This window comes from Tyto alba, unplaced genomic scaffold, assembly GCF_018691265.1.
Source record: "Tyto alba isolate M040663 unplaced genomic scaffold, T.alba_DEE_v4.0 Super-Scaffold_6, whole genome shotgun sequence".
Classification (NCBI taxonomy): domain Eukaryota; kingdom Metazoa; phylum Chordata; class Aves; order Strigiformes; family Tytonidae; genus Tyto; species Tyto alba.
Genome location: NW_024881327.1, coordinates 53609694 through 53623011, shown reverse-complemented (window position 1 = coordinate 53623011; position 13318 = coordinate 53609694). Strand labels below are relative to the sequence as shown.

General features: G+C 42.1%; 1 protein-coding gene across 1 annotated transcript in view; it reads right to left on the bottom strand.

Moving 5' to 3' along the window:
• Positions 1–13318, bottom strand: part of ATRN (attractin) — a 95652-nt gene that overhangs the window by 15775 nt on the left and 66559 nt on the right. Inside the window, exons 13-19 of the mRNA XM_042808375.1 lie at positions 12425–12546; positions 11760–11898; positions 10123–10304; positions 7650–7866; positions 5978–6163; positions 3916–4149; positions 3065–3202 (exon numbers count right to left, since the gene is read on the bottom strand). Coding sequence (XP_042664309.1) covers positions 3065–3202; positions 3916–4149; positions 5978–6163; positions 7650–7866; positions 10123–10304; positions 11760–11898; positions 12425–12546 — 1218 coding nt within the window. The remainder of the gene's footprint in view (positions 1–3064; positions 3203–3915; positions 4150–5977; positions 6164–7649; positions 7867–10122; positions 10305–11759; positions 11899–12424; positions 12547–13318) is intronic.

The window sequence follows — 13318 nt, the reverse complement described above, 5'->3', positions numbered from 1 at the left end:
GGTGAACCACCTCCCACCTTCTCCAGGAACATTCAGGGACGGCCATGGGGACCGCTGTCCCTCCTCCTGCATACGTGACGGTCCAGCCTACCAAAGGCAACCCCATCACCCACCTGCCCAACACCATTTTCCCGTGCCAAGTGTTTTTGCTGTCCCCCCCCCTCCCCAAGCCCCCCTGCAGCCCTGGCTGGGGGGGGGGGAGCAGGCGTTGGGAAGCGCTGCCGCAGCAGCAATCTGATTTCAGGCATAATAGCGCCTTCCGCTCTCTTGCAAATAACTGGCTTATCTACCGCCAGCATATTTTCATGTGCAGCTTTAATCAGAAAATTCAAAAAAATCCTGAACGCAGAGAAGTCACCTTGCAGCTATTTTTACATTTGACGGGCTGCGTTTCCTGCCCTGCCCGATTAACACTTCTCCACGTTGGACACTTCCTAAAAGCAACCGCTGAGGAGTGATTTACCTACCATTTAGTTATTATCCGCCCGGCTCCGCAAACACCAATGCCTCTGATGATATGCAAACGCTTCTTTCAGAGAAATAACTGCAGTTTGTCAAAATTTTCCCGACACGAGGGATGCAGCAGTGTTCGCCTGCCCCGGTGGCACAGAGCAGCAGGAAAAGGCATCTTATGCCATCCACCCTTCTTATTTCTCCCTGGATTTTGAACCCCTTCGCTACCACTTCCAGCTCAGCACAGCCTCACCCGTTTGCTACGCCGGCTGTGACACTCAAACTCCTGATGGCTCGGCAAAACGGGAAATACCAAACACTAACGACTTTTTTCCAGCACTGAATATTTGCCGTTTTGAGGGTATTTACGGTCCCTGTGCTGCTGGGGCCACGGGGCTGACGCTGCAGACCTCCACACCGAAGTGCAAGCACTCACACTGGGCACGAAGTGTGGAAACACAAGGGAGGCTTACGCATTCAGGACGGCGTGCACCAACGCCCATCTCCAGCACGGATGTGGCCGTGGGCTCTAAAAACAGAGCGGCATGCGACACTGCACATAAACGCACAAAAAAAAAAAAAAAAAAGAGTTGACCCAGCACGTGGTTAATGGGAAAGGAAGGAGGGGAAAAAGCAGGAGTTGGCTCTGTTGCCCGCCAGCCAATCCTCACCTGAAGAATTCCCCTCTGGAAACCTTTTGACCAAGCAAAAATTACTGATGGCCAGCAGTCGCTCTGGTGGCATCAGATCGGATGACTTGCCCTCATTTTCCTTCTTCTGATCCACCTCTGCCTTTCTGCCCAGCTTCCTGCCTCCCTCATTCTTTTGCCTTCACAGTGAACAGCGTTAACATCACAGCAAATTAAAAACCTGGGCCCAAAGCACTTGAGAGCAAAGCACTTTTGACATGAGCTACTAGTTCCATCAGATAACAAATGAATGCTGTTCCACAGTCTCTCAACACCTTTTCTAATTTCTTTTTCAGGCATCTGGATGATTTTAGTCTATCATTCATTATCTCAACAACAAACTATTTTTGGACAATCCTCATGCAAACGAGTCCAAAGTTACTCTCAATTTCCACATACATAGAAAAGCAACAAATACCAGAAGGCACGTTGTGATCCAGTGATTAAACCTGAATGCTCAGAGCAGAATTATATATTTTCTCAGGCCAACTCAGTCTCAATTTATTCATTCCCGCACTTCAAATTATCTTCACATGAAATGAGTTTACGAATATCAGCGGTATTTAATCTCGCAGATAATGTTTTGAAATGAAGTGTCAGAGATGCACCTTCTCCTCTCTACCCATGACGTTGTGCTGTCTGTTGTAATTTCATATCCCAGCTACTGCAACACCTTTTTCTCTAAGTAAGGTTGCCTTGATCCTGTCCGTGATCTTTTCACCCCCTTCCTCCTATTTGTCCGCTGGGAGGTTCTTCTTTGTAGCTTCAGAAATCACCAACTCGTTCTTGCTTTAGCAAACAGGACGTTCACGCTCCTGCTTCTGACTCTCATCTTCATCCCACACGTCGATGACACTTCCAGCAAACATAGTAAATGAATTTCCAAGTATTTTCTACATGCTACTTCCAGCAAACATACTAAATGAATTTCCAAGTATCTTCTACCGGATTGTCTCCACACGTGGAAGGAGCAACTCAAAGACTTCAACGTCCCCTCATTAATCACCTTTACTTACTACTTCTGGGATGCCTAAAAACCACCTGCACTCATTTCATGGAAGTACTGATACTACTCTGACACCAAACAATGTTATTTCTGTTCCACCTCTTCCATCACTGTATGTAATTGTATCACTCCACCTAACTATGCTCCTTTAAAGCTCTTGGGAGCAAGCAGCACCTTCCCTTACATCTGCCTATCACCTATCACAGGTGGCTTCTGGTTTACAGCTGGTCTCCCCATGCTACGACACCACAAAATTCACAGAAATTCAGAATAACGTTGCAAGGTTCAAGGGCAGAACTCCAAATCTGCCATGTGCATTTCTCAGTATTACCTGTATTGGTTCTTCATGAAAGAATTTTTTTCCCCAGGTTGTTAACTGGATCTTGCAGAACCGAAGAAAGTTCTTTGTGCCAAAGAGTTCCAAAGCACTTTACAAATTTAAAATGCAATTTTAACAGGGATCACCTAATCCTCTATTGAAATCCAGCCAACTCCTCAGTGAGATATGGCAAGCCTTTTATGAAGCAGGCAATTCTAACAATAAACACACATCACATTAACCAAATGTAATAGAAGGTGGAATTTAGATAAGCAGAAATTTGTTCAAGACATTGGGATTAACACTGTTTCTCTTCAAAACAAGATCATCAAACACTAAAATGCACACATTTTTCACTCTGGTCATTTAAAGTTTACAAAGGAAGGTAAGAAATCATCTTTATCTTGTGCAATGAAAGTCAAAGAATTTCATCAAGCAGTTTCCGTATCTTTGATTTGAAGAAACATGAATTGTGCCTTGCTTGCAGGAAACAAAAAAATGTATTATCAGGATATAATTTCAGTTAAGATAGAGGAAAGAGTAAAGAGCAGAAAACATCAAAGACTTCAGCACAGGAAGATTTAAGGCATCACTTACGCTGACATGTTCCTCCGTTAGTAGGATCACCGTAGTAGCCTGAGATACAAGTTTCACAGTGTTTGCCAGTTGTCAGATTTTCACACTTCTCACAGATGCTTTCATTTACACACTTACTGTGCCCATTACACTGGCAGGCTGAAGAAAAGAGAAAAGGATGAGTATTCTGGGCTCAAATATAGCGCTTCACATAGAGTCTCAGAAGCTTGTGTTCTGCAGAGGCCGAATGAAACCATTGCATGTGTCTTCCAGAGAGGCTCTTGCAGTCTTGCTAGTGATACATGAACTCAAAAAGAAGCATGCATTGAAAACCTGAAATTTAAAGCAACATGTGGAAAACTGAACTCCAAAACATCACGTGCTTATTAGACAGACATTATCGAAATAGCTGGTGGGAGAGATTTACAAGGGGAAAAGGGGAAGAAAGGGTGTAGCAGCAGTCCAGGTGATTTTATTCTCTACGTTTTGTGTCGAAAATATTATTTCAGAATCACCCTGAGCATAACTAACAGTGAAATCAACCTTCGAAGAAAGAATTGCCTTTCTTTCCAACAACCCTGAAAGGAATAAACAAACAGAAGTTAAAAACTGGGTAAAGATTTCTAGAGAAAGATTTCACTAGACTAATGCAGAGATAAGTCGTCATGCAGCAACCCTCTGCAGCTCACCTGCAGCTACCTGCACAACTCCTTCCACCTCAAAACATGCTATTTCTTGTTTGTCTTCCTCTTTCCCTCCCTCCATGAACAGGAGGGGACACAGACATCGCTATAGTCTTCAAAAGTCTCTCCCCTTGCATTTAATTGTTTCTACGGCTGAAATGTTTGAACAAGTAAACGTTGCTCATTTACCTGGACACTGAATAAACGACCAGTTGTAGTTGTTCTCCACAGGACAAGTGCTGACGTTAAGGACGGGCTCCAGGCTGTGTCTCCCTGTTGCCGACGGGGTCGGCATCTTGACCGGCCCTCTGTAAGACCCTTCGAGGCACTTCCCCTTCCCCGTGTTGCTCGGATCGGTGCACCAGCCGCAGCCGGGCTGCTCCAAACAGTGAGCACACGTGCAGTAGCCTGAACAGTTTTCAGCTATAAAAAAAAAAAAAAAAAAACAAACCCAAACGTCAACTTGTGGAATAAATCGCTGTCCCAAAACACAGGTGACAACAAACGCAGAAACCCCTCTATGTCTTTTGTGACCCTGAGTGTTTATCTCAGCAATTCTGTAAATATTTATTGTGATATTCACAGTAACACACATACATATCGATACGTAGATTCATTCCTATCAGCATATTTATTCTACAGTCTAACTACTAACAAAGGTTGCATTAATCAGTGAGCTACGAAACAACACAATGCCCATGTGAAGTCTTTCTAACCATTACACACTACCCAATAAAACCAGAGGTTCATGTTCCCCAGTACAAAATATCTCCTACTGATTTACAACGGATCAGATGATAAAATGAGCCATCCAGAAGCAAAGGCTAAAAACCAGTTTGTTTACTCGCTTTGAGTCTCTTCTTACCACACGTTTTAATATCACACACTACTATTTCAAGTATTTATCCGAGTCAAGAAGTGTAGAATACAAGTATAGAATAAAATTTGTCTTCGTAGGACGCTCAGAGTGCCACATGCAGATCCCCTGGGCCCAGCAATCAGCTGAATCAGGGAAAAAAAAAACATCGTCACCCTTCAACTGTTCCTTTCTCAAATGGGATTGTATTTCAGGGGTGACAATTATATCTTTTATATCCTCATTATATCTAGGAAAGTTTTTCTATTCCTTTCCCAATACCATATTAAAAAATATTTTGCAGATTCTTGGTGTTCCAAGATGAGCAAGCTTTCTGTCTTGATGTTTAAATTGACAATTTTTGCCTTTTTAAAAAAAAAAAAAAAAAAAAGTAGTAGAATACCATTGTTTTCCATTATTTCAGCCTACTCATCTCCTGCCTGATGCTTCCTCCAACTTTAGACCTCTGGCAATACAGGAAATTCACACTCTCATGTTTGACTGTTACCTGAAACTGATTTTCTCCATCTCTCATTTTGCAACACTTTGAGCCAGTCTGGCTTATTCTCATCAGCATCCAAAAGTTCCTGGAGCAACTGCAGCACCTCAAACTGCCCAATTTCCCTCCTGGGGAACACAGGCACTCCTCTCCCTCTGCTACCCCGAGAGCCCTAGCTTTCCTGACTCGCCTACTTACATTTAGTTCCTAAAGAATTCAACATAAATAAAAATAATCTCTAAAACCGTTTGACCACTTCTTACGTTTCTAGACTATTTTACCCTGGTTTCAAAACAGAAATCAATATTCCAGAGCATCATAAAGCTTTTGCAGTTTGCTCACATCCACCTAAAAGGGGGTGGGGGGGAGGGGGCGGGAAACCAAACATAATGTATTTAAAGTAAGTTAGAGATTCCTGCTGCGGGCTGTATGCAGACAGTACTTCAGAATGAAACCTTGTGTAAACCCTACTAGGGATTTGATAAAGATAATCTAATACTAAATTACATGGCTTCATATATGAATAAAAGAGATATAGAAGAGATACAAAAAGGAGATCATCCCATCAAATTATGCAACAATTCATCTGAAGGATAGGAATTCAAATACCGAAACGGCTTCTCCATCGTCAAAAAAAAAAGTGGAGATTTCATCATCTCACTTGAAAGCCTTCCCTATCCACCCTCTAGTTTAACTGATAGATCCTGTAACCGGGATCTGTTTAATGCTTCACGTGCTGCAGGACTGACCGGCCCCCTCTAAGCTCCTGGGGTCATGTATTTGTCACCTCCACCCAAGGGATTTCCCACCCAACCCACGCGCAGAGCTCGCCCACCTCTGCTAGCCAACCTCAGCAATCGCAAAGCTCCGGCCGCGACGCAGAAGCAACTACTCACGCGGACAGCTGCTCATGGTGTACCACTCCATGCACTGCCCGTAGGGGAAAGAGGCCACGTAAGCGTTGGAGTCCACGCACTGCTTCATGTTGCTGCACCACATGCACTCGGAGCTGCCGCTCGTGCACTCCCCGCAGACGGTCCGCAGGGCGCAGGGCGTGCGGCACTGCTTGGCGCTGTGGTTTGCTGCGGGCAGGAGGGCAGGAGTCAGCTTGCTGCCAGGAAGGAAGGGGTAACCAGCCCCCGAGATAGAGAGACGGAAGATAAAAAGCCCTGGCTGCTGCTCAGGCTGAAAACTAGCTCAGCGTCACCGACTCGGAACGCTTTGTTTTGTCGGGCGGTGGTGCTGGGTGGAGCTGGAGGGACACCACAGTGAATGTGAGAAATGCAGTCAGGACTGTAAAAATCATTTCTCTTATTCCGTACCCTTCACGAGTGGTCATGCTTTTTAAGGTCTTCACCTTAAAACGATGAAATGAGCCAACCCAGAAGCAAAGGCTAAAAAGCAGTTTGTTTATCTGCTTTGTGTCTCTTCTTACCACACACTACTATTTCAAGTATTTACCCGAGTCAAGAAGCCTACAATACAAGTATAGAATAAAACTTTACACAAGAATAGAGTAAAAGAGAAGTTCAAGGTATTCACCTTAAAAACAATTTAAATGAATGCAGTCTTTATCTCTCTGCAGGTCTGTTGATGTGCTCCTTAGCTATTCTCTCAGCCAAAGCGTTGGGAAGAAACCCCACGTTTTATGTGAGCACACTGGGACATGTTTTTAAGTTATTTGATCAGTTCCACGCATAAAATGAGTACTGAAAGCAGAACTAAGTCAGGAGGTTCTGGTGTGAGCAAATGCTTTATCATCTGATTCAAGCGACTGCTCTCAGACCATAAATCACAACTTAAAAGCTCAAACCAATTCAGAGTGCTGCAAATTAAAATATACAAAATTTTGAGTGCAGGTTTCACATTCATGATCTGCATCCTGCACTTCCACAAAGAATGACTTAAAGTGGTGTAGCTTGCTTAGAAATTTTATGTCATGAGCCAACTTTCTTAAAACGTAGAACCACTAATTGGTATTCAGAAATAATCAGGTAAAATGGAGAGTTAACAGACTAAGCCCTTTTAAAAGATACGCAGTTCCAACAAAGCTAGAAAACTTTTCCCGAAAGCAAATAGCTTCTTTTTCAAAGTTCTCATCTCTCCAAAGTGTCTTGGCCAAATCACTTCAAACTTTGATAAAATCCTCCTCTGGCTACAGAGCGAGGGAGGGGAAAAAGGTGGAAATCAACTGGAAGTAGCTTTTATTTTATTTTTTAAATAGGAGATTGCTCCATACCATAATTAACCTATAATGTCACATTCAGGGATGCAATTTGGGAAAAAAAAAAAAAAAAAAAAAAAAAAAAAAATCATTGAAACTGTAACGTACTTCAAGCATTTTACAGTTAGCAAGGCAAATGTAGAGCTATTTTTAAAATGTCCATTTCCTATATGAAATATCCACACGAGACATTTTTCCAGAGCCACTTTTCTTTGCCAAACTCATGGTGCGGTGGTGCGGCTCATTTTAAATGGAATAAATGGGGTTTTCTTTACTCTCTAGGAAGTATAAATATTTACTAGTCAGCCTGCCCCTCACAAGACACACACGTCAGTTATGGTTACCTGGCCTCTCGCAGACGCTGCCGTTGACCTCGTTGATACACGTTGCTGCCTTCAGTCCTTGCTGGAAAGGTTCGGCCAAATAACCACAAAATCCAGCATCGCTCGGTTCATCGGGGAGCCACTGGAGCAGGGTGTTGGTGAAGGGAGACATGTCTTCCCAGCACCAATAAGACACGTTGATTTTCCTCAGTCCAACCCACGGAGTCAAAGTTTTGGGCTAGAAATCAAGGAAAATGGTAGATTTAATACCTAGTTTTATTACCTTAGTTATTAAAAGAAAATACACGTTACCATATAATGCTCGTAACGACTTTGCCAGGTTAGGTGATACAAAAATGTAATAAAGGAAATAATTGTTAGTGCTATCAGAATTTAATGCCACAGAGATAGAGGAATCCTTCAGGAAACACCAATTATTAGTTTGGTTTTTTTTTTTTTCAAACTACGTTTCTAGTTATCTAAACCAGGAGAAGAACAAGTCAAACGTCCGAGACTACGAGATTAACTGCAAGTTGCTCTTTATACGCTTGTGACTCCTGCAAATGGCTAGACACAAGAAATATTTCTGGAGCTACAGTTTGACATGAGGAGGAAAACTAGCAGCCCTCTCTACAAATCAAATGATAGAATCTACCTACTCTCCAGTCTGACTGGGAGAACTCCGCTGTTTAAGGGTCTGTATGTGTGGATGGGCGGAAAGACAGGGCAGGTCAGATCTAAATTAGTGTTGCTGGCAATAAAATTCTCCATATGAAGAACCTGTGACACAACTAGTTCTACGGGCAATTTATTTTCTGGCGCACTTTTATTTCGAGGAGAGGCATTTTAACACTATTGGTACAGTATGTTATTTTGCTGTTAAAATCTTTTCTCCATCAGAGCGCTTCGGTGGCACGGCTGCCCTAGGGAGGCTTTAGACCATACGTCTTAGTGCTACACATAACCACCACCTGCTTCAAACTGATTTTACACACTCTTAAACCTTAGAGCAGCAACTTCTAACTGCAACAGGGTTACACAGCACTACGTGCCAACGCCAACACCTTTTCTTCTTATTACAAAACATCCGTATGCAGCTTACTTAAAAGAGGAGTAACAGCCTCTCCCAGCGCAGCAGCAGCAGCGTGCCACCGAATGGCAGAAGTTCCAGTACCAGATACAGGCTGGATTTTTAGCAAAGGCATTTTCCCACATCACGAGCACTCAATACTGATATCAACTAAACAGGGCTAATAGTCTCTTTAAATTTCTAAGGCTCACTTTTTCAAGGACACAATAGATGAAAAAAAACAAAAACAAAAACAAAAAACCCAAACCATAAATTAGCAATTTTTTTCTCCCCTGTGTAAGGGTTCAAACACTATTAGGGAAGGACTGCCATGTGTCTTTAGGAATTTACACTACACTTAACTACTAGGATATCCAGAAACACCTAGAGCAGTTCAAACCACGTACTTTTAGAATATCTCAGGCTTGGCTTCCCCTCTTTACAAAAGATTTAACAAACAAGCTTGCTTGAAACACACCTTGCCTTTTCTTAGCTAAATTGAATCCCCTCTAAAACCCCGTAATTGCTGAAATGCCATTTTAAAATTACAAAGGGAGTCAAAGCAGGGAATGTTCTCATTTCAACCGGGGAATATTTCTCTTTAGCACTGAAGTGCATTCTCCTCTGAAGAGCAGCAATCCTACTGCCTCCAGTCTCATTCTTCCTACATAAAACTCTTCTTGATTGCCAGCCCTGCCCACCGTGGCCTCTGGGACCTAAGAGGAGTTACTCTGATGTGCCATCAAGCCACAGCAGCTCTGCAGCCTCAACCAGGATTTCAGCAAAGCTGCACAGCATCGTTCTTTGTCAGGGTTTTAGCACCACCTACACAACCTGCCCTGAATACCTCCGCGCTTCTGCCAAGGACTGGAACAAAATATATATTTATTTTATTGATGCATGAAGAGGGACAGGTTCCAATTCACTCCTCACTGGCTCTGACAGAAAAGCACCTGCCACTAAATCAAACATAAATAACTCCAAATAAGCCAAGCAGCTCTGCAGAGTAAGAAGCCGACATTTTAAACAGCCGCTTTTCTGAGCGGAATAAATAACTTTAAATGCTTTGCATTAAACACCTCTGGTGCCCCAAAGGGACCTTTATTTATAAAATATTGTGTACAAGTCACGAGAGGACTCCTGCTGCACTCATTTATCCCACAAGAGAAATGTGCATGTGATTTCATTATAGAAAGCGATACCTTTGAGGCACCGTGTATGTTTATATTTATCTTGCCCATTTACATTCTCTACCATTTCATTTCAAATGCACCCATAGGGTATGTTGAATTTCAAAAGAAAAATCAGTCCTTTTCGGTTAAGAGGCATGTCTATTCTGTACAGAGCATACAATACCACAGCAAGGACTTTTCCACAGCAAGAGCTTAATTACTCAAGGGACTTTTATAAAAGAGAAGCACTCACCGTAGACTGCATCTTCTGCAGCTCCTTTAGAACAAATTCTACTTTTTTCTGGGTCGTGAGAGAAGCCAGCAAAGCCCCGTTGGATCTGCAGGACAGTTTGGCATGATCATAGTTCTCCTTTGCATTTGTAATTTTCAAGCAGGAGTTGCCAACCAAATGCCAGTTGGTTCCACAGATATTTTCTGGGGAGGGGAGGGAAAGAAAGTAAACCCAGAGATGCAAGTGACCTTTACAACGTTCAAAGCAGTGAAAGAGCCCTTCCATCAAAAGAAAAGCTAAAGCTTCGTCCCAAACCAGCGTGACTTATCGGCATGATTAGAAATATCTATATATAAAAATACTGGAGGATAAAAGAAAGCTGTTTTGGGGAGCTGAAGTGTGATGTCAGCATTTAGTTATCTGCAGTAGGTAGTCGAAGCACTTATGACATCAAATAGTAAAATCATTGTAGAAGAGCGAGCAAAGGAAAGCAAATGAATACTTTGCTGATGGCTTAAAGCCACTTATTCCACCGCAGTTGTTAGGATACCTCTTGACAGAAGAGGGCTATTGTGCTAATCCTGTCCACAACATCTGACTTCCAGGATTAATCCCTGTTTCATCTCGAGCACAGCCATGCCCACTGCTGAAAAACTCCTCAGACTTTGTGGTTAATCATTTCCCTCACCCTTAACCACCCTTACAAAAAAAAACACCTGATGGACATTTGCAGTGTGAATTTCTGCAGAGCTGCTGTCTGCCTCCAACATCTTGGTTTAGATTTAGCTAACAGATTGAAAAGCTCTCAAGTGTCAATTTTTCAGATGGGCTTTCTACACACATGAGCAAGTCACTCCCTTTTCTACAACAAATTAAACAGTCCAAGCTCTTTGTCTATCTCATTAAAAGATGTTATTCTCGCTCTCATGGCTCTCCTCCGAAGCCTCTTCAGCTTTTCACTCTTCCAGAGTAGCAAACACCTGATCTGGACACGTCCAGACCTATGAGAGTTACTAGGGAAAGGTTTCCCGTGCCCATTAAAACATCCTGTCTGTGTTGTTTTTTCCCTTTCTCTGTATCTTACTAACTGCAAATGTGAATCACTGAAGAGGCTGGATTTCTCTCCCAGACACTAGGATAAAAAAAAAAAGTTACTACAGAAGGGCTAATCATCAACTCCTGTGAGCTCCCACTGGAAACACTCTAATAAGAGAATTTTCCTTATACACTTTAGGTGCTATTTGCCTAATTTGTCCAGTATGTGCCATTACGCTTTTGCACAATTCTAGTTTCTAAAATTAAATAGCATGCATTATTAAATCTAATATCTTGCAGAAGCCTATTATATCAACAGTACTGCTTTTACCAAATGAAAAGAGAGAGATGAAATACAGCCTAATAATTATACAAACGATCAGACTCCTCTTCAGACAACTGGGACTGAAAAATGTTCCAGACGACTTGCTGAATTTACTAAAGTTTCATACCAAAGCTGGTATGATTAAACAACATTACTTACTCCAGATTAGCATGAGAAGATTACAGATTTGGGGGTAAAAAAACACAGACAAACAAACAAAAACCCCACAACTTTTGGACTAGGTGAATTTGTTTTGTTTTGTTTTGTTTTTTCTTACACAAATACAACCCATACCTACCTGGTAAAGCAATGCACTCCTGATTCCTAGGTTCCCACTGACAGTTTTGATCCATGGCACAGCTTTTACAACTTGTCTTTTTGTTACAGTAATAGGCAGGGTTATCCTTAGGACAATTGTCATAGAGAGTAATAGGAACCTAAAATAAACAGCACAGATGAGGCTTTTTCCCATCCAACCACTGTCGGTTTATAACAGCCACGACTACCACACTAAACTTCACGGTTCAGACCCAAAAAGCAACCTATATATTCAAGAGCTGTGACACTGGACGTAGCCTGTACTGTGTATTCAAGATATTCCCCCAAGGCACCATCTGACACATTTTCCTTACTAGAGCTTTTACAACAGGGTTATGTTTTTCCCTAGGGAAGGCTCTACCGACAGTAAACCCAAATGGCTATATGCCTTACTGAATAATCACAGCATCGTGTAACCTCCACCTCTTCCCCTGCCATAGCCATCCTCCTAACTTAAGTGGAGAGTCCCATGAAAAGCCCATGGACCAACTTGAAAAAAATTCAAGCACATTAGCAGTTTAGAGCTAGACATGCACTGGAAATAACAAAACAACAGGGGTCATAACACAGACAGATGAAGGCATCTAGGAATATGGTATTTCAAAAGGCTAAATTTAAACTACAGAAGTATTAGAGAGACTTTACCTGTTCCTCTGTGCAGTTGTTATGCATTGAGATACACTGGTCAGTGCACCATTGACAGTTGTTTGTATTTGCTGTACAGCTATAGCAGTCTGTAATCTGATCACATTTTTCATTGTCTACAACTATTAAAGAAAAAAACCTGCATGACCAAAAACAGACATTTCCTGACAGAGCTCTAAGAACTTGATTATATATAGCAAAAGACACAACCAAACAGCAGTGCCTGTAGATTTTCCATTATCGACTACTTAGTAAATCAGATACTTTCATGTGATTGAACTGATAGAAAATTGCATTCATTTGCAGCATCAATCACTTCTAGTGCCCACAGAGCTGTAAAACACACCACCAGAAAATGCACCGAGACATGGAAGCGTGCGAGCTAAGGCCAGGCATGTATGGTCAGTCATTTCACGAGGACATTTCACAAGGATGGAGAACATCTCCCACCGCAGACCCATTCTGATGCAAGCCTGGCCTTCAATTATGTGAAGCATTTTCATGCAAAGCTTGAGCTTCCCATTTCATCTTTCCAATTACTTATCGCCTGTGTTTTGTGAAAATTTATTATACATTGAGAGCCCATCAAAGCAATGTCCTTTACATCAATTTCTTTTAAATAATTAAAGGCTGCCATCTATTACAGAATCAAGGCGGGTATAATTCATTTCAGAGCAATGAATGCATCAGGATAAAGCACTGAAAAGTTTGTTTTAAAATTATCATAAGGGAGAACAGAGGAATCAGACCTTAAACATTGTTTTTGTGTGCCCCTATCTATACAACGATGTAGAAGTAGAACTAAAGCAATTTTTCTTAAAACAATCTCCCTGCTGTCTCTCTTGAAGAGCACAGGATAACCCCGCAGGGCCCAGATCCCCCTCCCATGCCCCG